At 40.8% G+C, this 26,968-nt stretch overlaps 1 protein-coding gene across 3 annotated transcripts in view; it reads left to right on the plus strand.

Annotated features, from left to right (window-relative positions):
- The window catches only part of rnf213a (ring finger protein 213a), a 59,580-nt gene that overhangs the window by 14,409 nt on the left and 18,203 nt on the right, over nucleotides 1-26,968 (plus strand). The window contains exons 12-41 of one of the 3 annotated variants that reach the window (XM_020051021.2): nucleotides 2,405-2,460; nucleotides 2,549-2,732; nucleotides 3,265-3,432; nucleotides 3,535-3,633; nucleotides 3,730-3,852; nucleotides 3,983-4,166; nucleotides 4,627-4,800; nucleotides 5,494-5,646; nucleotides 6,486-7,111; nucleotides 9,439-9,598; nucleotides 9,894-10,111; nucleotides 10,224-10,361; nucleotides 10,540-10,704; nucleotides 11,019-12,303; nucleotides 13,042-13,223; nucleotides 13,346-13,501; nucleotides 13,594-17,205; nucleotides 17,342-17,466; nucleotides 17,557-17,670; nucleotides 17,757-17,881; nucleotides 17,994-18,116; nucleotides 18,224-18,288; nucleotides 19,680-19,833; nucleotides 20,035-20,176; nucleotides 23,302-23,493; nucleotides 23,746-23,876; nucleotides 24,112-24,269; nucleotides 24,593-24,805; nucleotides 25,649-25,836; nucleotides 25,991-26,111. In XM_020051021.2, coding sequence (XP_019906580.2) covers nucleotides 2,405-2,460; nucleotides 2,549-2,732; nucleotides 3,265-3,432; nucleotides 3,535-3,633; nucleotides 3,730-3,852; nucleotides 3,983-4,166; nucleotides 4,627-4,800; nucleotides 5,494-5,646; nucleotides 6,486-7,111; nucleotides 9,439-9,598; nucleotides 9,894-10,111; nucleotides 10,224-10,361; nucleotides 10,540-10,704; nucleotides 11,019-12,303; nucleotides 13,042-13,223; nucleotides 13,346-13,501; nucleotides 13,594-17,205; nucleotides 17,342-17,466; nucleotides 17,557-17,670; nucleotides 17,757-17,881; nucleotides 17,994-18,116; nucleotides 18,224-18,288; nucleotides 19,680-19,833; nucleotides 20,035-20,176; nucleotides 23,302-23,493; nucleotides 23,746-23,876; nucleotides 24,112-24,269; nucleotides 24,593-24,805; nucleotides 25,649-25,836; nucleotides 25,991-26,111 — 9,534 coding nt within the window. The remainder of the gene's footprint in view (nucleotides 1-2,404; nucleotides 2,461-2,548; nucleotides 2,733-3,264; nucleotides 3,433-3,534; nucleotides 3,634-3,729; nucleotides 3,853-3,982; nucleotides 4,167-4,626; nucleotides 4,801-5,493; nucleotides 5,647-6,485; nucleotides 7,112-9,438; nucleotides 9,599-9,893; nucleotides 10,112-10,223; nucleotides 10,362-10,539; nucleotides 10,705-11,018; nucleotides 12,304-13,041; nucleotides 13,224-13,345; nucleotides 13,502-13,593; nucleotides 17,206-17,341; nucleotides 17,467-17,556; nucleotides 17,671-17,756; nucleotides 17,882-17,993; nucleotides 18,117-18,223; nucleotides 18,289-19,679; nucleotides 19,834-20,034; nucleotides 20,177-23,301; nucleotides 23,494-23,745; nucleotides 23,877-24,111; nucleotides 24,270-24,592; nucleotides 24,806-25,648; nucleotides 25,837-25,990; nucleotides 26,112-26,968) is intronic. The other 2 variants (XM_020051022.2, XM_010874277.4) reach the window with 2 other exon arrangements.

The following is a 26,968-nucleotide window of genomic DNA, read 5'->3' on the forward strand; positions in this document are numbered from 1 at the left end:
AAAGTGTGGAGTGGTTTCCTAAAGAGCAGTTTGAAAACCACTACAGCACTGGTTTCCCATCTGACAGTGTGTGTAAAGCTTCTGGATAGTGCTTGGTGTGAAACAAAATATATTATGTTTTGATGTTATTATAGTTTTTTTATTGACTGCCTTGCAAAGTCTAATAAGTAAGAGACATAAAGGGAGTAGTGCAACAAGGTCCCTGAGAGGCAGTACTCAGAGGTGGGCGGGTGGGTATGGTTAGTGATGGGTTACAGTAGATGGAAAGAAACAGTTCCTGAGCCTGCTGGTGCGGCAACGATGAGACCTGTACTGCCTGCCTGATGGTAGGAGGGCAAACAGTTGGCATGTAGCATGGATGTGAAGGGTCTCTGATTCCTTGCGCCCTACGCAGACACCGCTTGCGCGGGAGGTCTACGATGGCTGTGAGCTGGGCACAGTGATGTGCTGGGCGTTTTTCACCCCCCGCTGCAAGGCCTTCCGGTCATCCACAGAGCATCCGCCAAACCACACTGTGGCACTGTTTGTCAGAATGCTCTCGATTGTGCAGTGGTAGAAGTTCTGAAAGATCTGGGAAGACAGACTGGCCTTTTTCAGCCTCCTCAAAAAGTGATAGGTGCTGCCATGCCTTTTTGACCAGGGTTGAGGTGTTGAATGTCCAGGAGAGGTCCTCGGAGATGTGGACACCCAGGAATTTGAAGCTGGACACACACTCCACCTCGGTGACATTGATGAGAGCTGGAGCGTGACTGCTGCCTTTAGACTTCCTGTAATCCACAATGATCTCCTTGGTCTTCTTTGCGTTGAGGGCCAGGTTGTTGTCAATGCACCATGCTGCCAGGCACTTGACCTCCACCCTGTAGCCTGACTTGTCATTGTCACTGGCCTACCACCGTGGTGTCATCTGCGAACTTGACAATGGTGTTGGAACTGTGTACAGGAGTCGTGGGTGAAGAGGGAGTACAGGAGAGAGCTCAGCACACAGCCTTGTGGAACACCAGTGTTCAGGATCAGGGTGGAGGAGGTGAAGTTGTCTAACCTGACAGACTGGGGTCTGTTGGTTAGGAAGTCCAGAGTCCAGTTGCAGAGAGAGTGGCTGATCCCTGTTAGAAATCAGCCATTTCGTATAGTGGTTTTAATAATTATCGCATACCCGTTTGTCAAGGGAGAGAGTAATTCAGTTATTTATTGCAGCATTAGAAAGTCTTGGTCATGAGGTTACGGTCTTCTTTACACAACCTCAATCTCATCTCACTCAATCTCTTCTCACTGTAATGTTGGTTATAAGCTGATATATACATTGAAGGGTGTGTCTACCTAGCAAAGATCAGGTTTCCAAGACAGTAACCCTCATGCCAAATGGTCAATGTAAACATTCCTGCGGTTATCAGAGCGCAACCTACAGAGAGATAATCTAAACAGAGAGGTTTCTGTTGTTATCATTATCTAGGCACATCCACTTCCAATGAAATGTACATTCACATTGTAATTGTTAATGGTCAGATTCCACATCCCCAAGTCATGGAGTTTGTTGACCAACCTAGAGGGGATGACAGTGATGAATGCTGAGCTAAAGTCTATGAATAGCATTTGCCCATAGGTGTTGGTTTTGTCCAGTTGAGTCAGGGCAGAGTGTAAAGCGGTGGAGATGGCATCCTCTGTAGACCTGTTTGACCAGGCTAACTGTTAGGGATCCAGTGTTAAGGGGAGGCAGGACTTCAGGTGGGCCAGAACTAGTCTTTCGAAGCACTTCATGATCGCAGGACAACCGGTCGGAAGTCATTCAGGCTTGACACAGTCGACTGCTTCGGCACTGGCACCATGGTTGTGGTCTGGAAGCACCTGCGGACAATCTCCTGGGCCAGTGACATGTTGAAAATGTCAGTAAAGACCTCGGCCAGCTGCTCTGTACATGCTCTGAGCACACGCCCGGGGACGCCATCAGGACCACCAGCCTTGTGTGCATTCACCCAGCTCAGTACAGACAGCACATCTGTGGTGGACAGTCTGGGGGAGGTTGTCTAGGGGGGACTTCAGCTTTAATTGCTGGCTCTCTGTTGTCCCTGTCGAAGCGACCGTAACCGTTTTTATGAAACAGTTTTGTCACAACACAAGTCAATATAGTACTGCTTAATCTTGGGCATACATAGTATAGAACTGGAATTGCTTTGATTATACCTTTGTGACCCAACATTCTGTATATAATTTATTACGTTACAGTCTGAAACACACAATTTACTGCTGCAACGTGGGTTGCAGAATCCATCCTGCAGTTCTTTCAGTACCCTCTCTCATTTCGAACTCTATTCAATCCAATTAACCAATTGTTAAAAAAAGCATTATAGAGTGTTCAGTGTTACAATTATTATTATTTTTTAATAGTTTGTTCTTTTCTCCCCTACAGAATGTGTCAGAAACTCTCACACATATCCAAAGCTTACTCATCGAGGAAAAGTACAGGTGATAGACTTACTGTTACTAATTTTGTTTTTTCTTTTTTTCTTTGAAGATGGTTCTCTTAAAACATCCCTATTTCTTTGGGTTACAGCTGTTTTAGTGAGGAATACGGCAGACAGTGCTTGGCAACCGCGGTCAAACTGCTTGAGAAGATCTGCAATGGAGTCAGATCTTACAGTCAGACCTTCACCGAAATTCCTGTGGCCTGCTTGAATCTGGTCGTCTCTGTATCCGAGTTTGCCCGGTCCTTTGAATCCCTGGTATGTGGAGCAAAGGTAGCAATAGAGTGATGGCTAATTTAGACTTTGCCTTTGTTATACAGTGAGCAAACTCTGATTGTATGGTGTTCGTCTGTAGATGATAGTGTTCTGATAAGCTGATCTTCTACTTTCCGGAACCTCACTGTAGAATGTTTTCACAACACGTTGGTGCTAAAATAAAATGATATCTAATTTTACATTAAAATTGATTCAGTACATCAAATGTTCCAAAATTATTTCTCACTATATTTTTGATGCAGAGGGACCTGAGACAGCTATTAGATACGTCTTTTAGTCAGTTACGTTGAAGTGCTCAACACATTTTAGCCCACCATTTATAAAGAAGATGGACAACATGCTACATAATGAGATGTACCTGCGCTTTAGTGATGGTCCCGCCAACTTGTTGAGACCAGGACTTTTTGTGATGGTTTAACAAGTGTCCATATTAAGGGTTGAAGTCAGACAGCTGAAGTCTGCGGAGTTTGAGCGCTCTTTCATGGCGGTGTCTGAAAAATTACAGAAATAATGTAGCATTTCTTTTAAGGTAACTAAGGATGTTGAAAAAGACTGCATGTATGCCAAGGAACAAGAGCTGCTCTCTGAGGCTATGGTGATTGTTAGATCCTGGATCAGCCAAGCCTTTCGAGAACGATTGTTGGGCAGGGGGGTGACCTCCTTGTACCTAAGTGTCCATATCACCAAAGAAATAGAGGTGAGGAGAACATGGTTATTTTTTCTACTTATTCTAATCATAACCTTTTACATTTGAATGTGCCATGTTTTGTTTCAAATTATGATTTCCCATTATTCACAGATGTGGAACAATGTAATCTCTCTGAAATTTCCCACTGATGAGTTCACAAAGGAATGGAGACAAACTTTTACTAGGGACTTAGAGGGAAAACTTCAACAGGTATACAACTTGTGCTTGCACACACAAACACCAAGTATAATGGACATTTTTTTATCCATTAAATTATTGTTGGACGTACCTTTTCCACATTTCTAGGAGTCTCCCTTTGATCAGTTAGAAATCTACTGTTCCAAGATAGAGGAATTGAAGGATTCTCACTCTTTTGTGGCAATGAGTATCGAGAAATGTGCCCTGGAAGCTGTCTCCTCACTGTGCAATGTAAGTAGACAGCGCTAACCCAAAACTGACCCTAAACACACATTAAATATAATTTAATAAATCAAAGTATGTTTTCCGTTTATGAAACAACTGTATAAATCTCATCAATGTTTTTTTTCTTCTCACATAGAGCAAGTCAGAGGGAAAACTCTTTGACCGTTTCAATTTCAACTGGAAGTTTGGGAAACTCATCTCGGTCATCATCCAGAAGTCCTGGCCAAGAAACAATCGTGGGGATTACCAAGAAGAAGAGGAGGCGGTCCTTCAACACTTACTCTCCTGGACGGCAGCCAAAAACATATTCCAGCTATATGGTACATCAATTTGTTCATCATACTGTACTTCATTTATTTTATTTATTCTAGCAGTTGTAGCACTGCTCCGATTGCTAGATGTTTTTAGCTGGCATATGGGCGCGAAACAAAGGCTCCTCTCTTCTGGAAGTCTTTGCGGTTGGTATCCAGTCCTGATGAGGTTGTTGGAGCTTATGTTTTTGGTGGGTTTTTGGTGATCTTAATGCAACTTTTTATTGTTTATAATCGAAAGAGTCCTGTAACTGTTTGTGTTGGTGAGTATATATTATATTGAGTGTACTTCTGTATACAGCATTATTATATCTAAGAAATGGCTTCCTTGGGAAAACGAATTCTGTCCAATCCTATATATTGCCGATATATATCCTATAGCTCCTATGTCACATTTTATTTAAAAAAATAATTATTCTTTATGCTGTTCCTACCCCATAATGTAATATTAATCATAATGAGGTTTCAGGAATAGACGAAAAGCTGATGGAGCAGCTGTCTGATGAAGCTAGGGATCGAATTGCCGTGTCAATCTCATCCTTTACCGCCATCGCTGACCAACTGATCCACGGAAACATCCGGATCAAACTGCTCAACATCATTTTGGAGAAGAGGGATACTTTCACAGAGCTGCTAAAAATAGGTAATGGAAATTTTTGCTTTGTGTGTTTAGAATTTATATTTTTTACTGTGATGGTAATTCCATCGATAAAAATTCTTAAGGGAGTAAGTAGAGAGACAAAATTCTCTTGGCACCACAAAAGCTTACAAAATAACCCTCTGAGGAATCTTTGAGGTAAATACATTACAGTTACAGGTAAGATGCTGTCCAGCTGTCTTATGTCACACATGTTTTACCCAAAGGACCGGCTGTCCCCCCACCTTATCCTTTCTGCCCTGTGTGTTTACTGTTGTGTTTGCCCCTACTTCCCCCAAGGGGCATATTCCTAAGGAACAAAGGACAGATACCCTTATTGGTTTAAGCAGAAAAAACAAATGGTCAGAATACGTAATGATCCTCTTATAATATGCAGACAAGTTTGTCACAAACAAAGTCCAGAGTTACATACCAGGTAATATAAAAGCAGACATGTCTCAAATGTTCATTAGTTCAAGAATTTCCATAACATTACTTAGCTAGCTTTTTAAGAAATTTGGTTTAGAAATTTGTCAAATGGGATATTTGATAAAAAGCTCTACAGAAATTGTCACAATTTCACAACAGAAGTAATTTGTTGGTTTGGAATGTATTCCATAAAATTGCTAAAAGGCGTCTTGTTTTTATCATGTTAGTGCCTCCTGTTCACTTACAAAAATGTGTGTGATCTTGATGCAGACTGCCTTTCGGAAAAAGAGGGCTACAAGGACTGCGCCCTAATAAAAAGGCTGCTACAATGGAGGCAGGAAGAAGTGAGAGCTGTCTACCATGAGAAAGAACTTCTGGAAGTCATGTTTACAATGAGCTGCAAACTACAAGATCGTGTTGATGGTATGTGTGCTTGTGTGTGTCTGAGTAAGGCTCTAAAATTAACTCCTTTTTTAGCTCTGGGGGGTAGGATGTTTATTTCACCACCCACACTGGTGCTTTGTCAGACAGGGTTCTCTTGGTTATTTTTGGGACAAATAAGTTCTATAAAATTCAAGTATGGGTTCATGCAAGTTGTGATTCATAGCACTAGAAAAATGTCCTATTGATGATTTCAAAGTATATCAAACAATTAATGTATTAGCTGTAGTATTTCAAACTGGGGAACAATGTGCACACTGATTGTAGCCAATCGGAGTGGAGTGCTGAAAGATTTATTCCCAGTGCAAGTTAATTTAAGTAAATTTTAGCCCAAAAGCTCCTTAAGTAATTATTTCTGTGATATTCCAGTTCACATGCTTGGTGGTTTTCAAATTTCAACTTAAGCTGCTAGTGAAGACTTCAGATTAGACATTAGGGATTACAGTATCAAGATTGCAAGATTTGGAAATGTAGTAATGAACAATGTTACTTGTTACTTGACATCCATGTTTTCTTTAGGAATCATTATACAGAATACTTTTTGTATTACATTTTTATTCTAGCTGCCATAATGGCCGGTGAAACAAAAATATAATTTAAGGCCCTGGTCAGAGCTCTGTTACCCAACCCTAGTCAATAAAAAAAATTATAATCAGGCCTGGCTAGAGTAAGGCTTAATGATAGCTAGCATTAGAAGGCCTTAAATTGTCACCTGTTTGTTTCTGAAGTCAAATCTTTTCTGTGAAGATTTTTGTGTGGCTAGTCTGTGGCTAATCAGAGTTCCTAATCATTTTCATACTTTATCCCATACTTTGTCACAGTTGAGTTAAGAGGCTTGGAAGCAAAACTACAGACCAATATTGAGGACATGACACTGGACCAATTCATGGAGGTTCATCCATTTGATCAGCTCCCTTCTCCGTCAGCTGGTGTGGTCACCTTCTTTGAACTTGAAAACGAAGTGAGAGAGATGGCAGAGGTTTTGCACATGTTTAAAGACAGCTTCATTTTCAAGATGTGTTGGGAGAAACAGGCCATAGACCTAGCCAGGAAAGAAAGTTATGACGAACACTATAACATTGAAGAACCGGAGGAACCACGTGATTACCTTGACCTTAACGAGGTATATAGCGATATTTTTATGCCTTGTTTCTCTGAATATGATGAGATCTACAAATGCCTGAAAAATGGCAGCATTCGTCTTGAAGAGGTTGATACCCTCTTCAAAGCCTATAAGGGAAAATATGAAGAACTGGCGCAAGAGTTGGATATAATGTGCAGAAATGACAAGTCAGATAACAAACAGTGGATCCAGAAAAGGGTGCAACAGATTGAGCAGTACCATGAGCTTTACCTGGCTGTGGAGTCAGCTCAGGTCATCATGCTGGTCCAGCAGACCCTCAACCTTCAAGGCAACTTTCAAGCCCTACAGACTCTTCTAGAAGTTGTAAGTTGATGTGAATTTCCATTTATTTTAAATGTTTTCAAATGCTAGCATGTTATATACACATTCAGTGACTGAAACTAACTTTTTTTCTCACCTGCCAAGGGGACTGGTAGATGAACAAATCTACCAGCCAAGCATATTTTTTACCAGCCAAAATAATAAATTGCCTTTTTGTGTCACGTGTGCATTCATTTCAGTTTAAAAATACCTCACCTTGCAGGCGAAGTGAAGTACGCATTATGAATTATTCTGTATAGACAAAAACTTTGCTGGCTAATACCATTAGTATCTACATTATAGTAAGCCTGAAATAAAATCGTTTATGGTTATATTGCGAATGTTTCTGCTGGATTTTCAAAGTACGCATCCTTGCATGCGTTTTGGGTCAGGATAGACAAACACATTTGCTGGTTTTACGTACAGTAGTTACGTTATAGTAAGCCTTAACTGAAACTGTATACGGTTATATTGCCACTGTTTCTGGCATGGTTCATCTTCAGTCTCGCTAGCAATTGCTCAATTCTTATGATTATTCCTGGGAAGTTAGTAGATACTAGTAAGCCTATTACTGGCTAATAAGCTGTTAAAACTGCCCGTGGCAAAAGCAATACAAATCATAGACGTTATGGTGGAGGTAAACTTAATATGAAACATTAGTCAGCCTCCTCAAGCGACTGCTGAAACATGTAATGCCGTGGCGTAGTGGTTAAAGACAGTGTCTCTCATGTGGAAGACTTAAGTTTGAATCAATTGAGAGCAATAACATTTATTAATAATTTCTGGTAGATTCCCCAATTTTCTCGTCTTTTCACTTGATGAAAAAGTTAGTTATCGTCGCCTTTATTGATAATTATTGTATAAATGTCATTCACGAATGAAAGTATGTTGTTTTGCCATGAAAGAAAAAAATATGTTCTTATGCCATGTAATTATATAGCTTTGGCAGACTCGCTAGCAATTGGTCACAAATATTCCAGTAAATTAGTACATACCGGTAAATCTTATTACTGGCTAATATGCTGTTAAAACGGCCAGTGGCAAACGCCATACATAGACGCTATTTGTGGTGGAGGTAAACTTTTTTTTTTCAGTTTTGTATCAATGTCACTCACAAATGGCCAATTAACTATTATAACGGCCAGTGGCAAAAGAGGATTGTTCAGGATAGAGACAAGAGGCTATACTGACACACAGTAATTTAACTGCTCCGTGGTGTAGTGGTTAACGAGACAGCCTTTCATGTGGGCAGCCTGGGTTCGAATGTCGAGATGGCAACACTATTGCAGGCTAGCTGAACTAGACTTGCCTTGTTTCTTTAGCATACTGGCCACTCTCAGCCCCCTGCTGCCTTCTTTTGTTGTTGCGGTTCATGGTGGTGGCAGCGTTATGCTGTAGAAATGCTTCTCATCAGCATGGACTGTTAGAATTGAAGGAAGGATGGATGCAGCTATATACAGTCAAATAACTGCTATAAAACCTACTGCAGTCTGTTAAATTAAAGCTTGTGAGGAGATTCACCTTTCAGCTGTATAGTGATTCTAACCACAATGCCAGAGGAACATTTGAGTGGCTCAAAGAGTGTGGCCCAAGAGGGGTCCCGTCTTTGTCCTGATCTCTTTTCCCGTTGAGAATCTCTGGCACTATTTAGAAATTGCGATCTAACCAACTTGAACAATCTGGAGCAAATCTGCCTAGGTGAATTGGCCAAAATCACTCTAACACTGTGTGCAAAGCAGGTACAGCAGGATACTGTATGCACTCTATATCTGTATTTTACTTTTACTCTGTTTTTGTCCACAACTTTGTGATAGGGCCTGCTTTACTCAACTACCACTTGTAGTGCTGGAAGGAACACACTCTCCAGCCTTTGGCTTCATTAATTGTCTTCCCTCATTGTTCAGCACTGAAGATGTATTAGCAATGTATCTGATTTTGGATTAAAACAAATTACACTGACTAATTGATACATTGATAAAGCTGACAACTGTCTTTTACTGTGCTTGCATCCGCAAATATCTGGGGCCTGTCTTCTAAAAGCGTAGTGCAACATTGGGGCAGTTTAGATAATTGTCAGCGGAGCTGATAATAGACCATAACTAATAGATGCATGATTTGTGTTCTGTGTTGATATGGTTGGTAGTAAAGCATTTTTGCTGAATTGATGTGAAATGATTATAGGGAGTAACATTTTGGTCTGAAACTGTAATGTCTGTTAACTAGGTTTTAAATGTGCACATAGTTCAGACACGGAATGCTATGAAAATCCATCCAATCATTGGTATAACAATAAAACAATGTTTAAAACGCTTGTATTACTCCCTTGGCAGACGAATGAAGACTTTAAGATGGAGCACCTGGACCGTATTGACAATGACTTGATGCAGACAAAGATGGTTTTGGTGGACATCACAGAGCCCCGCAGACTGTGCCTCCAGGAGCTTGGCCTTAGGAAAAACTTTGTAATGTGGGTTAAAGAAGCACTTGAAGGTGAATGAGCAATTGGCGTTTGGTTGAATAACTTGTCAGTAATTTACTAAACTTAGTTTGTAATAATGTATTTCCATAGTTTATTATGTGAGTTAAATGTTTTTTGTCTTTTGTCAGTTATTGTATATATCCACAATATTTGTATGTAGCATTGTCCCCTTGTGGGACATTTTACAGTGCACTCTGCGTGAGGTAAATATGGTTATAGTCAATAACTTGTGTAGTGATGATATTTTCCTGTTTGAATGTGATCACTATATTATTGAATGAAACAGTATTCTGTATTTGGTTATAGATATCAATGAGCTGAAGGTGTTTGTTGACCTGGCCTCCATTTCTGCTGGGGAGAATGATCTTGATGTAGACCGCGTGGCCTGCTTCCACGATGCAGTTCTTGGTTACTCCCCAATTCTATATGAACTGAAGCCAGATGCTGGTTTCCATGCCTTCAAAGAGGTGCTGAAGAAGCTGTGGAGGGCATTGGACAATGACAACAATCTCCCAAAGAAGCTGGTGAGACTTTTACATTTTCTTCTTTTATTTTTGTTCTTTTATTCCCTTCACAAGTTGAAAATGTAAGATACAGAGCAAGCAGTGTTGTATAATGTCTATGTATTAATTGCAGCGTGACACAGCACGTCACCTGGAATGGTTGAAAACAGTAAAGGACAGCCATGGATCGGTTGAGCTGTCTTCTCTCTCCTTAGCATCAGCCATAAACAAAAAGGGCATCTACATCATCAGTGCACAGAACCAAAAGAAGGTAAAACTATTACCATGCAATTCTGTATTTTGAAATGACTCGCACGGTTAATATTTGCCTATACTGTGACTACTACTACTAAACTATGTCTAGTACTACTACTGCTACTACTACTAGTAATAGTAATTGAATTCTACATTGCCAAGCTTCAACAGTCTTTTTGTCTTCGTCCCTCCAGTTGTGTCTGGACACAGCACTGAAGTTGCAGATTCCAGAGGAGCATGATGAGGGCCATGAAATGCGCCATTACTCCCTGGAGGACCTGAGAGAATTGCAGAATAAACTCATGCTCATGTCTGGGAAAGGGGATCAAGGCCAGTGTGAGGTGGACCAATTTTCAGAGGTACTGTCAAGGTCTATTTTTAATTATTATTGCACAAGGATTTACTGCTATTGCAGTTTTTTTTACAGTTGCCAGGGGCAATTGTTTGTGTGACAAGATGTTAAGAGTGTTATTTATATTAATTTGGATTAAGTACATGCATGTAGCATTTGCTGAAAAGTCAGAGGTACAAAATTGGGTTATCATTTGGTCAAGTCAGTTGGGGTTGAAATCTCTTTTCGAAGGAGAGCTTGGTTCATAAAATGCTTTTAAAAGTTAAAAAAGAGTATTTGACACGATCCACTATGATAGAATTCACTTTGTTCTTTCCTAAGGTTTTTGCCAGTGTCCAGAGGCTAGCTGTGGCCTTTATTGCCCTGTTCGTGGCTGGAAACCCACTTTTCAGACACTGGGAGGCCAACATCTGTTGTGATTCTCATCGCCAAGATGCCAGCATCATCATGGATTTCAATCTGGGCAGCGTTGTTAGTGTAATTATGGTGGAGGGAAACATTATGGAACAACTTCTTGAATTGTGCCGGAAGATGGAAAAGTGTCTCAAATATTGGCATGACTTCATGGACAAACAGAGATCCCTCCATTACTACCTAAACTACTATACTGCAGAACAGATAGTATACTTATGTAGTAAGCTGACTCAGCAGAATGTTGCAAATTTGGACGACCAAGTTCTCATGATGCTCTCTTTCGTCAAACCCAACTGCGCAATTTCTGATCTTAGGCAGACTTGGCATACACTCATGTACGAGATCCTCACAAAGCCACCTCAGCAAAATGAGGACATTGACTTCCAGACCTTTATTGAAGTTCCAAGCAGTGTGCAGGAAGGTCTGAATTCAATTGGAGAGTTGAATCTCTCTTCAGATTATCTTTCAAGTCTTGTGGAGCACACTAGCGGCTTAGGAAAGTTTGACTTGATGTGGAATGCCTACATGAAAGACATGAAAGTTTTTCTCCCAGATACTCTTGACGTCAGAAGCCTCGGACGGCTGTTAGAAATTCTGGCCAACAAAGATCAGGAAAATGAGGGATACTTGACCGATGAGAAGAAAGACAGAAGCATTCAAAGAGTGCTTCCCAAGGGCCTGGCTATCGGATATCCAAACCTCATAATTTCTCCACACGACGAGATCCTGCTGTCATGCATTTCAATTTACATGAGTAGCCAACATGAGCCGCTACCTACATTTGACGAGGTTCTACTGTGCAACTCTGCAACACCTTATGAACAGGTTGAGCTGTTTCTCAGACGCTGCCTTACTGCTGGCTACAAAGGAGAGAAGATCTACACCATGCTCTACGGAGATCAGTTAAACTACGAAGTTAGCTCTAAAGTGGAGAGTTTTTTCCAGCGAATGAAATTGCAAAGCAGGATTGACTACAGACTTGTGATCATCTGCAGCTCGGACCGAGAGCATGCCTACCTTCCCTCAGCCTTCAGCCAGTACAGGTTACACATGGTTCCCCAAGAACCCCTAAGCAGGATCCAGGCATACCTCAACAAACACTACACTGTCCCCTCAGATCAGAGTAGTGCTGCTGCTGTGTTCAAGGACAGGATGTTTGTTGGAGTTGTGTCATCCAGAAGAGCTGGAGTTGGTGAGTATACAGTACTGCAGTCTATTTCAGTTAGATGGGCAAAACTTTCTAATTACATTTACCAAATAACCTAAAGGCCAATGTACAAAAATAAAACACACAGGTCTTTTGTAATGTATATAACATTCAAATAAGTTGAACAGAGTAAATTGCTAAAATGTAAAAACCAATATTTACACTACTATTCCATAGTTTGTGGTCACTTAGAAATGCCCTTGTTTTCCAAAGAAAAGTTTTTTTTTGTCCATTAAAATAACAAAATTGATCAGAAATACAGTGTAGACATTGTTAATGTTGTAAATGACTATCGTAGCTGGAAATGGCTGACTTTTTTAATGGTATATGTACATCGGCGTACAGAGGCCCTTTATCAGCAAAAATCTGTCCTGCGTTCCAATGGCACTCTGTTTGCTAATCCACAAGCTTATCATTTTAAAAGGCTATGTGATCATTAGAAAACCTTGCAAATATGTTAGCACAGCTGAAAACTTGTGCTGATTAAAGAAGCAATAAAACTGGCCTTCTGTAGAGTAGTTGAGTGACCCCAAACTTTTGAACGGTACTGTCTATATTTGCATTGCATTCTGGTTATTGTTATTCTGATTATTATTATAAAACTGGACGATTTCTCTCCAGTACATTTCAGTGTAGAGCGACCAATTCATCATTACATTGGGGATTACAAAACGTAGAGGTTGGTTTCAAACCAAAACATAATTACACTTTTCATACTTTCAGGCAAGTCGCTTTATATCAAAAGGCTGTCTGACAAACTGAAACACTCTACCAAGAAGTCTTCACAACTGAAATGCATTCGCTTGATTGAGCCAAGGGTTGATGAGAATGTCATTCTTCAGTCTCTGCTGAATACCCCCAAGAAGACAGAACTCACCATCTTTCATTTTGATGTCACGTCTTCGGTAACTTTACTGTAGCCTATTGATTGTTATTGCTTAATTGTTTAGTGATTGATTGTAAATTGTTTTGGGAGATTTCTTTGATATTTGATGTTTTAATGCTTGTTTCCCAATTTAATCAACAGGTGCAGAAAGGCCTCTATGAATTTCTCTTTAAACTGTTGGTCTTGGGATATTTGCTTGATTCTGAAGGAAGGTTGTGGAGATGCAGTAACAAGCAGCTTTACGTCATTGAAATTCTGCAGGCAACAGGGAACTTACCCAGAAATGGCCAAATAATGGTATATTTTTGTCTCTCTAAAACATCAAAAATATTGATTGTAATAAAAAAATATATATCATACCTTCATTTTCCACATTTTTTTTAATGCAGATTGCAAATGCCCCCTTCCTGGATGTGTTTCCAAATGTCTTCTGCCGCCCACCGAAAGAGGTTCTAGATCTGGAAATGAGGATGAGAGAGGACCCCTCCATGGAGAAGCTTGAAGACCCATTGATGGATGACCAAGAGTTCAGGAGTGAAGCCTACCAACGTCCTTACCAGTACCTCACACGTTTCCATAATCATGTCAACCTAGATACCTACCAGTACAATGGAGTGGAAGGCACCCATGTGGAATGTCTACAGATCCTATTTGTGTACTGTGGCATAATCGACCCATCATGGGCAGAGTTGAGAAATTTCACATGGTTCCTAAACCTTCAACTACAAGACTGCGAAACGTCTGTCTTTTGTGATGCCTCTTTTACTGGGGACACCCTCCAGGGATTCAAGAACTTTGTAGTGGACTTCATGATTCTAATGGCCAAAGACTTTGCCACTCCTTCCCTCAGCATCTCTGACCAGAGTCCTGGTAGACAGCAAATGGACCTTTCTGGTGTCAATGATGAAGATTTGGCTCCCTTTCTGATCAGAAAGAGATGGGAGTCAGAACCACATCCATACATATTTTTTAATGATGACCATGTGTCGATGACCTTCATTGGCTTTCATCTACAACCCAATGAACAGAACTATGTTGATGCTATCGAGCCAACCACAAGAAGGGTGATTAAAAGAAACATCATGACCCAAGAACTGTATGAGGGTCTGACGTTACAGAGAGTCCCTTTCAACATCGACTTTGATAAATTGCCCAGAGGGGAGAAGATTGAACGACTTTGCAGTGTTTTGGGGATCCAGTGGCCTCTCGATCCTGACGAAACATATGAGCTGACCACCGACAACATACTGAAGATGTTGGCCATCCACATGCGGTTTAGATGTGGCATTCCAGTCATCATTATGGGGGAGACGGGCTGTGGCAAGACGCGGCTAGTTAAATTCCTCTGTGAGCTTAGGAGGAGTGGGGTGGCCACAGAGAACATGAAGCTGGTCAAAGTCCATGGAGGAACCAGTTCAGACATGATCTACACCAAAGTACGGGAAGCAGAAGCCATGGCGTTCACCAACAAACAAGACTATGGATTTGATTCGGTTCTCTTCTTTGACGAAGCCAACACTACAGAAGCCATTAGCTGTATCAAGGAAGTCCTCTGTGATAAAACGGTGGAGGGGGAGGCTTTTGAGCCACACTGTGGTTTACAGATCATTGCTGCATGCAATCCTTACAGAAAACACACAGACGAGATGATTCAGAGGTTGGAGTCTGCTGGCCTGGGGTATCGAGTCAGAGCTGAAGAGACTGATGAAAAGCTGGGGTCCATCCCTCTTCGCCAGTTGGTGTACAGAGTTCAGGCTTTGCCTCCCAGCATGATCCCTCTGGTGTGGGACTTTGGGCAGCTCAACGATCTCACTGAGAAAATTTACATCCAGCAGATTGTCCAGAGGGTCATGGAGACCAACATGATGAATGAAGAATACACTAGGTTGATCACTGATGTCCTGTCAGGTTCACAGAATTACATGAGGACAAGGAAAGATGAATGTAGTTTTGTAAGTCTGAGGGATGTGGAACGTTGCATGCAAGCTTTTGTGTGGTTCTATAAAAACCATTCAATGCTACTTTCTGAGCTTAATCAGTATCAGAGAAAACAAAACGGTGAGAGCAGTGAGAGGAACCAGATGGAGTTTGAAGCAAGAGATCCAGTCTTGTGGTCTTTAGTGATGGCGCTGGGCGTGTGCTACCACGCCTGCTTGGAAAACAAGGAAATGTACAGAAAAAAAATCTGCAAATACCTTGGCAAAACCTACACCCCATTCAAAGTGATGCAAGAGATCTCCCTAATGCAGGATCTTCTTCTGAGCGGAGTGCCCCTAGGGGAAACTATTGCACGAAACAATGCTTTGAAAGAAAACGTCTTCATGATGGTGGTCTGTATTGAACTGAGAATCCCCCTGTTCTTGGTGGGAAAACCAGGAAGTTCAAAATCTCTATCTAAAACCTTGGTGGCAGATGCTATGCAAGGTCAGGCCGCGCACTCTGACCTCTACAAAAGGCTGAAGCAGATTCACCTGGTGTCCTTTCAGTGCAGCCCTCACTCCACACCAGAGGGTATCATCAACACTTTCAAGCAATGTGGTCGCTTCCAAGAGGGTAAAAACCTGAGGGAGTACATATCTGTGGTGGTCCTGGATGAAATTGGCTTGGCAGAGGACTCCCCCAAAATGCCCCTGAAAACTCTCCATCCGCTATTAGAAGAGGGATGCATTGATGATGAACCACTACCGCACAAAAAGGTTGGATTCATTGGCATCTCAAACTGGGCTTTGGATCCTGCAAAGATGAATAGAGGCATCTTTGTCTCTCGTGGTGATCCTGACGAGAAAGAGCTGATTGAGAGCGCGAAAGGCATATGCTCATCTGACACAATGATTTTGGAGAAGGTCAGAGATTTATTCCAACCCTTTGCCAGGGCCTACCTGAAAATCTGCCGTAAACAGGGAAAAGGTTTCTTTGGCTTGCGTGATTACTACAGCTTGATCAAGATGGTTTTTGCTGTGACCAAGGCCAATGAGCAGAGGCCTAGTGCAGAGAAGATTGTTGAGGCTGTCCTCAGGAACTTCAGTGGCAGGGATGATGTGGATGCGGTCACGGTATTCACCAAAAGGCTTAAAAAAATACAGATTACACTAAATCTGGAGGGCATCAGCGCTATTGACCTTGTGAGACAGAACATTTCAGCAATTGGTCAGGAAGAAGAATGCCGCTACTTGCTGGTTTTGACCAGAAATTATGCCGCCCTACAGATCCTGCAGCAGACGTTCTTCTCAGAGAACTGCCAGCCAGAGATTATCTTTGGATCTAGCTTTCCCAAGGACCAAGAGTACACCCAGATCTGCCGTAACATCAACCGAGTCAAGATCTGCATGGAAACCGGTCGAACCGTAGTGCTCCTAAACTTGCAGAACCTCTACGAAAGTCTCTATGATGCTTTGAACCAGTACTATGTCTGCTTGGGAGGACAGAAGTATGTTGACTTGGGACTGGGGACTCATCGTGTCAAATGCAGAGTGCACAAAGACTTTCGACTGATTGTCATTGAGGAGAAAGAGGTGGTCTACAGACAGTTTCCAATCCCTCTAATAAACAGGCTTGAGAAGCACTATATGGACATCCATACAGTCCTTAAGAAAGAACAAAAAGCTATTGTTGTCGAGTTAGAAAAATGGGTTGGGCAGTTTGTGGGCATCAAAAAACAAAACCCCATGGCCCACCAGGCTTACCAGTACCTACCTCCTGATGTTTTCATTGGCTTCCATTCAGACACGTGTGCATCGGTGGTCCTCCAAATGACAGAGAAACAGAGGGGAGAGACTGTTATTTCAGACCTTCAAAGAAAAGTCTTGGATGACTCCAAACTGATCCTGCTGAACTGTGCCACTCCTGACTCTGTGGTTCGGCTGGACTGCACTGGTCTCTCCAGGGTGGAGAGTGAACATCTGTCCAGGGTATACTTTGAAGACCAGAAGCACAGCTCTTTGGCTGATTTCATCTTCTCTCACACTCAACAGGATGAACAATGTCATTCCTCTTTCACAGAGGTAACTATTCTTTTTATTATTATAGAAATACATAAATCATAAATCACAGACTAAATTGGTCACATTATAAAAATACAATGTGAATCAGGATTTGTTTGTTATTGTATTATTTATTGTTAACTTATGTACTTCCCAGGTGACAACTTTTTCCAGACTTTTAACAGCATCAGATGTTGGTCCACTGGAGGCGGTGGTGGATAATGTCGAGCTTCTCTCACTTCAGCAGTTTGATACAGAGCTCTCCTTCCTCAAGAAGATCAGGTTTGAAATGTTTAGTTCATCCTCATAATGCTTTATTAGTTTGTCATTATACAGAATAAAGAATAAAATTAAAAAACATTGCTCTCTTAGGCATTTCCTTATGTTTGGAAACAGGAGAAAGAATACATCTGGCATCAGAGTACTCATCATTCAGTCAGATTTTGATGAAGCTTCGCACAGTGCAAATCTCATTGCTTCTGCTAAGTAAGTGGATTCTATAATAAATTTAAATTGACAGATACATGCAAGTTAATTGGATTATATGTAATAAAGTATATATTTTCCATCAGATATTCTACCATTAATGAAATCAACAAATCAGGACAAGATGAGGCAGGAGGCAAAGTCTTTGTCTACTTCATTACCAAACTGCCAAGAATGGAGGGAGGGACATCCTATGTGGGATTTCATGGAGGTAATGTGATTGGTGACTGTTTAATTTTACAACTATAGAGCTTGTTATACATATTCAATAGAGAGATTTTGAATTAATATAATAGTTTTGTATCTATATATATCCCATTCAGACCCTTGGAGGTCAGTTCATATTGATGACCTCAGACGATCCAAAGATATTGTGTCAGATATCAAAGCTTTAAGAAACCTTACCATCAGTCAACTGTTTGTGGACAAAAAGGATGAGCCTGAAGGTAAGAACAAATCATTTTGGCAGAAACAGTTACATGATCACAGATATATTTTATGGATAGAAGTACCTGTTGACATACTGTTAAAAGGGCCTTTCATTTTTGTGCAGATATGGAAGTTGATGACATGTACTTGGAGACAGAACAACAGAAAATGCAACATGAAGATCAAACTGTGAGATTTCTTGCAACTTGAATATAATGTGCCATAGCCCATGTTGTTTTGGAATACCTTCCTTATGGTATTCATTTCAAGAGAACAGGATAACATAAAAGAATACCACAGTTTTAATTTCCATGTAAAATGGAAATTAAAACGTAATGATGTGCAAATCATTTAAACCCTATATTCAATAGAAAATAGTAAAAAGACAACATTTTAAATGTTGAAACTGAAAATGTTTATTTTTCCTTGAAAAGTACACTGAACAAAATTATAAACGCAACACTGTGGCCTATCAAGATGCTGATTAGACAGCATGATTATTGCACAGGTGTGCCTTAGGCTGGCCTCAATAAAAGGCCACTCTAAAATGTGAGGTGAGGTGGATGGATTATCTCTGCAAAGGAGAAGTGCTCACTAACACAGATTTAGACAGATTTGTGAACAATATTTGAGAGAAATAGGCCTTTTGTGTACATAGAGAAAGTCTTAGATCTTTGAGTTCAGCTCATGATGAATGTGGGCAAAAACAAAAGTATTGCGTTTATAATTTTGTTCAGTGTGTATGCCCACATTGAGGTTGATGCCAGCAACAAGTAAAAAAAAACCTGGGACAGGGGCAACAAAAGACAGGAGCAGTTGTGTAATACAAAAATGAACTGGGTGGAACATCTCACAACTAATTAGGTTAATTGGCAATAGGTCAGCAAAATGATTGGGTATAAAAAGAGCAACCCAGAGGGAATGCTTTAGAATTAAAGATGGGGAGGAGTAAACCACTCTGTGAAAGACTGCACAGGCAAATAGTGGACCATCCATCTTGTTTTCAGTGCACAGTTCAAAAGCCAAGTGACTGTATGGGGGTGTATTAGTGCACATGGCATGGGTGACTTGCTCATCTGTGAAGGCATCATTAATGCTGAACAATATATTCAGGTTTTGGAGCAACATATGCTGCCATCCAGACATCTTTTTCAGGGATTACCCTATATACAGCAAGACATACGATAGGATTGCCAAATTCTGCAGGTGAATTGATCAGATGGCAGCTTGGATAGGTTCTGTGATGTTGTGATGAAAGTGTCAGACTTCAGGTATTTTGCATTTTATTCCAAAAACTGGTACATGTAACTGTGAACTAAACTGAATTATGGCCATAGGCCAAATTAGGATTCACCAGTGTTAGATAAGTTGGACACGGGTTGCTATTGGAAAATCCGATGTTAAGGAATACGTTAAGGTGAAGGATGCCTTTTCATGAAAGGCAAGTTAGTACCAATGTGTACTGGCATTATGTAGAGTGAGGGTCAGTTAACCAGAGTGTAAAGATCACATTGATGAGTGTGGAAGTAGGCGCTGTTGCCTAAGTGGATGGCAGATTTTGACACATCTTTATATTACAGAACTGCGGGAGTGTTATAGACACCACAGCGCTGGTCCGTAGCTGTGTGCAGAGTGCAGTGAGCATGCTCAAAGACCAGATGGAGAGCGGAGTTCGCAGCACCAGGAGAGTGGAGATCCTGCTCACACTACTGACTGACAATGAAGAAATAAAAGGTTAGAGCATTAACTTATTCATACCTCACTGCTTGGTGACGGAGTAGTTGAGAAAATATACTGTAAACTCAACATGCAATCTCCATACTTCTGTATCACTATAATTCACATGCTTGCATGTACATACCGAGACAGTGGATAATAACTGAAATGCATTCCAAGCACAAGGATTCTAATGCGCCTGTTAATGTTGATGAACAGCTGAATTTCTGAGGACCATGAAGAGACATCTTCACTCATTGCTATCAACTCATGATGGCAACACTCTCAAACTGTCATCAAATAACTGGGTCATCAAGGAAGCATCCAACGTCGATGCCCTGCACGAGGGAGGGACATTCCGGTGAGTTGGCACTGAAAACATCTAACCTACAGACAAAAGTCCTCTGCTTTTTTATTCAAGCAAAAATAGTAAGGGGCAATTTCAGAATTTTCCTTTAGCCAGACCATTCTAAACATATACTGCACCGGAAGAAATTAAGAGACCACTGCAACTTTTTCTTTCCTTTCCAAAAAAGTGCAGTGGTCTCTTAATTTCTTTTTAATTTTGTATATTTCTTTCCAGAGCTGTATTTAAAATGTGTGCATATACACTACATTTAAAAAATGTGGGGTCACTCAGAATGACACACACAGGTGAAAATGGGAATTAAAGGTACATTTCCCACACTTTGCAATTAGTGTCTAAATAGTCAATCAGTTTGTTAGCTCTCACATGGACACACTGAACAGGCTACATTAGATACTGAGCCATGGGGAGCAGAAAAGAACTGCCAAAAGACCTGCGTAATGAGGTAATGGAACTTTATAAAGATGGAAAAGTATATAAAAAGATATCCAAAGCCTTGCAAATGCCAGTCAGTACTGTTCAATCACTTAAGAAGTGGAAAATTCAGGGATCTCTTGATATCAAGCCAAGGTCAGGTAGACCAAGAAAGATTTCAGCCAATACTGCCATAAGAATTGTTTGGGATACAAAAAAAAAAACACCGGTAACCTCAGGACAAATACAGCCTACTCTGTAAAAAGACGGTGTGGTTGTTTCAAGGAGCACAATACGATGATACAAGGAGCACAATACGAAGATCTGCATGGTCGAGTTGCCAGAATGAAGCCTTTACTGCGCCAATGCCACAAAAAAGCCTGGTTACAATATCACAACACCTTAACACGCCTCACAGCTTCTGGCACACTAATTTGGAGTGAAGAGACCAAAATTTAGCTTTAGATTTCAAAATTTAGCTTTAGATCAAAATTTAGGTCACAAGCATGGTGGTGGCTCACTGATGTTTTGGGGGTGTGTGAGGTCTAAAGGCACATGGAATCTTGTGAAAATTGATGGCAAGATGAATGCAGTATGTTATCAGAAAATACTGGCAGACAATTTGTATTCTTCTGTACAAAAGCTAAGCATGGGACACTCTTGGACTTTGCAGCACGACAATGACCCTAATCACAAGGCCAAGTTGACCCTCCAGGGGTTACAGCAGAAAAATGTGAAGGTTCTGGAGTGGCCATCAGTCTCCTGACCTTAAAATCATCGATCTGGGGAGATCTCAAATGTGTAGTTCATGCAAGACAACCAAAGACTTTGCATGACCTGGAGGCATTTAACCATTTTACCTGGAGGCTGCTATACCACCTGCAAGAATTTGGGGCTTCATAGACCACTATTACAAAAGACTGCACACTGTCATTGATGCTAAAGGGTATAAAGAACTAAGGGTATGCAGACTTATGAACAGGGGTCAGTTAATTTCTTTCTTTGTTGCCATATTTTGTTTTATGATTGTGCCATTCTGTTATGACCTACAGTTGAATGTGTTTTGCCTGCTCACTCATGTTATATTTACAAATGGTACATACAGTATCTCACAAAAGTGTGTACACCCCTCACAGTTTAGTAAATATTTGATTATACAACACTGAAGAAATTACACTTTGCTATAATATAAAATAAACACTGAGCGTCTGTGGGGCATCTTCAAACGGAAGGTGAAGGAGCACAAGGTCTCTAACATCCACCAGCTCCGTGATGTTCGTCATGAAGGAGTGGAGGAGGACTCCAGTGGCAACCTGTGAAGCTCTGGTGAACTCCATACCCAAGAGGGTTAAAGCAGTGCTGGAAAATGTCATTTTTGGCCCAGTTTGGACATTTTCACTAAGGGGTGTACTCACTTTTGTTGCCAGTGATTTAGACATTAATGGCTGTGTGTTGAGTTATTTTGAGGGGACAGCAAATTTACACTGTTATACAAGCTGTACACTCACTACTTTACATTGTAGCAAAGTGTCATTTCTTCAGTGTTGTCACATGAAAAGATATAATGAAATATTAACAAAAATGTGAAGGGGGTAGTACACTGCGTTTTATGAGATCTTCAGTTTCTTGGCAGTTTCTTGCATGGAAGAGCCTTAATTTCTCAGAACAAGAATGGACTGAAGAGTTTCAGATAAAAATTATTTGTTTCTGCTAATTTTGAGCCTGTAATCGAACCCACAATTGTTGATGCTCCTGATTCTCAACTAGTCTAAAGATTGCCAATTTGATTGCTTTTTTAATCAGCACAACAATTTTCAGCTGGGCTAACTTAATTGCAAAAGTGCTTTCTATTGATCAATTAGCTTGTTAAAATTATAAACTTGGATTGCCATTGGAACGCAGGACCGATGGTAGCTGATAATTGGCCTCTGTACTCCTATGTAGATAATCCATAAACAAATCAGCCATTTCCAGCTACAATAGTCATTTACAACATTTACAGTGTCACTGTATTTCTGATCAATTTGATGTTATTTTAATAGATGTGCTTCTCTTTTGAAAACAGTGACCTGTTTCTAAGTGACCTGAAACCTTTGAACGATGTTGTGTATATTTGTGTGTGTGTGTGTGTGTGTATGTGTGTATATGTCTACAGTGGGTTTAGAATGTCACCACCCCTTTCAAAATGGCTGGCTTTAATCTATTTATCTATCTTATTATTTGGATAAATGAAATTTGTAGAGACTGATTAGTTCTGTGGAAAGGCAGAAGTCGGGATGGATATAAAAAGATTGCAAAGGCTTTGTCTATCCCTGTACAAATGGTCAGGATAGAAGGGAAAATGGTCTGTTCAAAATACCGACAGATCCTTAAGGAGAACCTGCAGCCCCCAGGCAGGAAGACATGACAATGACCCAAAGCACACCAACATAGCAACCGTATAGTGGCTTAAGGACAAGAAGGGGAATGTCCTGTGGGTGACTGTGTAAATAAAGCCAGAAAGTCAGATTTTCTGTGTTTTATTTCAGGCTGTAAGGCAACAAAAGATGACAATTTTTAAAGGGAGTGGTGACTTTCTAAAGCCACTGTATGTGTGTACATGTCGGCTCACTTTTTAAAATGTTTACTATTGACCAAATGGCTCCCTGCAGCCCTCAGACAATATGAATTTCCTTACTCATCTGGTGTTTTAACTTTTGTACTAGACACACACTGTGGAAGAGAGTGCAGGCTGCGGTTATTCCTTTCTTGGCGCAGCTCGTCTCTATAATTGACCGCGACCGCAACTTGGACATTCTGCTAGACTCCAATTCTGGAGAAGCGGTCAAGAAACTCTGGCTGGACATCTTTGGAAATGACAAACTACTGGATGTTCATTACATGAGACTGGATCATAAGTAAGTACTGTACTGTCACCTGAATGATTTTGTTGTTTGTCTTGAGTGCATATCAATACAATGATTGGAACAGATAATTCTGCGCAATTCAGTGTTTAGCGACACGTGGACCGTCAGCCATATTGAGTGTTCCAGTCAAATTGTCTCTTGCTGTGTCATTTTCTTCCATCTAATAATTAGCTGGTTTAGTGCATTAAAATATTTTCTGTCTACTCTCTCTTTTTCTTTTATATGAATCTGTCCATATCTTAGTTCAGAGTCAAAGATCATACTGGTCCAGAACTACATAGGCCTTGACAAGAACATCGGCTGTATCATGCCCTTCAGCTGGAGGATCAAGGATTACCTGGACGAACTCTGGGTCCATGCTCTCCAGCGTGAAGGTAGATGGTTTTGACAATACCTTTTCGAATATACATTATTTCCCAATTCAGTAATAATAGCGTTAATCTTCTTGGCTAAAGGTCTGCATTACCCTAGGACACGATTTGCTACTAAATCCCTTGTTTTGGATGTTGTGTTTGATAATTCTTCAGTACCAGGTATTTCATATCAGAGAACTGCCTTATTGTCTTCCCAGTTTTACCTAGTTATGGTGTCTGCCTATGGTTTGCACAGGTCACACTCTGAGCCAGTTTGTAGAGTTCTTTGGTAAGACCCCGCTGGGCCGTTACATCACCAAGGCTGATCTGGAGATGCAGGCCGAGTTCTTCCACAGATACTTGCAGGATTTCGTCTCCATGAATATGAACGTGACCTGTCCGGAGGATCTGGAGGTGGGTTTTTTACTTGCTACATTTATGGTGCCTTATATATTATATATATATAATTTTTCTCTGAGTGTACCCTAGTGACAAAGCAAAAACATGTATTTTATTTTTTAAGTGTGTGCCATTTTATTGAAAATGGAAAAACTGAAAGGCGCCGTGTTATGTCATTTGAAAATGTTGATGGACTCCCAAACTCCCTGATAAAAAGTGATGGCGGTTTCTTAGTGAAAAGGTCCTGTCTGGATAAGATTATTTCTGTTGTTAAGGTGTTGATCATTGTGTTTGTTTCTGTGCATGCCTGTATCCACACATCTTATCCAACCATTCAGCTCCTCTGCGGTGCCTTGACTTGTTGTGTGAACGAGCTGCGGCTGCGTCAAGAGGACCTGATGGACAAGGAAGTGATCACACTCCCCTGGGTCCACGCTGCCTACCACCAGTTTAAGAACCGCCTGCAGAACCTGTCCAGGATGATGAGCATCGAGCCCCAGGTGGTCAAAGTCCTCTGGGGAAACACGCATGCCAGAGAGGGGGAGGAACTGGTTAGTATTAGATGTCGAAGCAGTTCTTAATTTCTATGTCAAAATATGTGTACCCACTCTGGGTTAACCCTTAAATGACAATTCCAGACCCCAAAACGTCTCAAAATTGTTGTGTAGATTGTGTTTTCAAAATGTACGTTTGTGAAAACAGCTTGTCAATGTGTTTTGTAGTTTGAAAGCTTAACACGACAAGCTTTCCACATTTTACCCTCAGTACCTAAGTATTTGGGGGGAGTGAGGTTAAACTTCTGAACTTATAGCTAATAAATCATCAGACATAGGTATTTTTGGAAATACATTTGTTGTTATATGGTAGCTCACACATTCAATCAATCAATCCAATGTATTTAAAAAAGCCCTTTTTACAACAGCAGATGTCACAAAGTGCCTTTACATAACACCCAGCCTTAAACCCCAATGATTAAACAACAGGAGTGTTGAATTTCAGTGGCTAGGAAAAACTCCTTAAGAATGCCAAAATTTGGGAAGAAACCTAGAGAGGACCCAGGCTCAGAGGGGTAACCAGTCCTCTTCTGGCTGTGCCAGGTGAACATATTAAGATTACAATTGTAATAATGAATAAATACATGTGGGCTGTGTCTAGAGTCGATTTAAACTTAGTCCAGGAGACAAACATTGACCGGAGACAAAATTGCACTATTTTTACTGTACGTTCTTGCCATCCAGGCGCAAAGCGCTATGGAGGTTGTAGGAATCTCATCTCTGGTAATTGTTTTTAAAAACTCCTTTGGATAACTAGGGCTTACAAACAGTTAGTGCTGTTTTGTACACAAACATTGGTCCTTTAAACCCTGCATTAACACCCCCCCGCCCCCCCCCCAGGTGCTGGACGTGTATGCGGCTGTGGCGTGTGTTGAGTTTTTAGAGCCTGTGGAACTAGACACAGATGTCCAACGTCAGGCTTGGCTCAGACAGGTCAAGAGGCTTCAGGTGCCTATTGAGCTGGCCTGCTCCCAGGAGAGTCTGAGTCGCTATGGGGAGAGGAGCAAGGCCATGGCCTGCCGAGTCCAGTGAGTTCAAAAGTCAATTTTCTAATTCATTATATTATCTAGAAGAAGCGTGAAGGTGTCCGGCCACATGGCTGCTTGTATTCATTAGCTGCCGAAACATTAGACCCATGCAACTGTCTCTTCCTGATGACGATTCTATTGCGGTATCCCCCAGGACCGGATGGAGGCGCATCTTCTCCCTGTCGCTGTTTGTGGAGCACATGTTGCTGGGCATCGAGGAGTTGGAGGACAACCTGAAGCCTCTTGTCTTGGAACACACCAAAGGGTTGGGCCAGGTGAGTGTGCGCTGATCCTGTATGTATAGAAGTAATGATGTAATGATTCTGTGTTTCCTGTATTTATTCAGTAATAAGTTAATACACAAATTACATAAATAATACATGAATACATAAATGAATTCACAAAGTCAACAAAACACTTTGGTCCTCTTAAAATCTGCTGTATGTCAAATAATGTTGTTTTACAGCTTGAAAAATTAATAAATGTGATTTTGGATGATAACAATGATGTTTGTTTCCAAAAGTGTAGCTGTTTTCCTAAAGAAGTTAAATCCGCCTTGTCTTTTGTTTCTTTGCCAACATTGCTGATTATGTTTGAAAGTACTGGTGTTGTATGCAAGTACTCTTTAAAAGAGTGCTGATCTCTGACCAGTTTAGCTTTTTAGTTCATAATAACTTTGAATATAGTAGCGATCTTACACTAAGATGCCTGGTTGATCCTCACTGCCATTTTCATTCTTTCTATAAGTCTAAACTGATCCTAAACTAACACTCCTATTTTTAACTGATCCTAAACCAACACTCCTATTTTAAACTGATCCTAAACCAACACTCCTATTTTAAATGCTCAGTGGCTCATGGTAACCAAGCTTAAAATGTACTGGAGGGCTCTGCACTAAAGAGCGTGCTTTCACCATTTTGATGTAGTTAACTGGGCGGGACTCCCTATGGGTTAAAAAAATATCCTAGAAATCCATACAAATCAACAGAACGGGTCACCCAGTGAATTATACTAGAGGGCAAACTTTCTGTTTCTTCATGCATAAATCACTTATTTTAGTTTTTCAATTTTCACGGCAGAGTAGCACATTTTATTTACTAACCAAGACTTCAAATGGAGTCTCCCCAAATCC

This window comes from Esox lucius, chromosome 11 (assembly GCF_011004845.1).
Source record: "Esox lucius isolate fEsoLuc1 chromosome 11, fEsoLuc1.pri, whole genome shotgun sequence".
NCBI classification, from domain to species: Eukaryota; Metazoa; Chordata; class Actinopteri; order Esociformes; family Esocidae; genus Esox; species Esox lucius.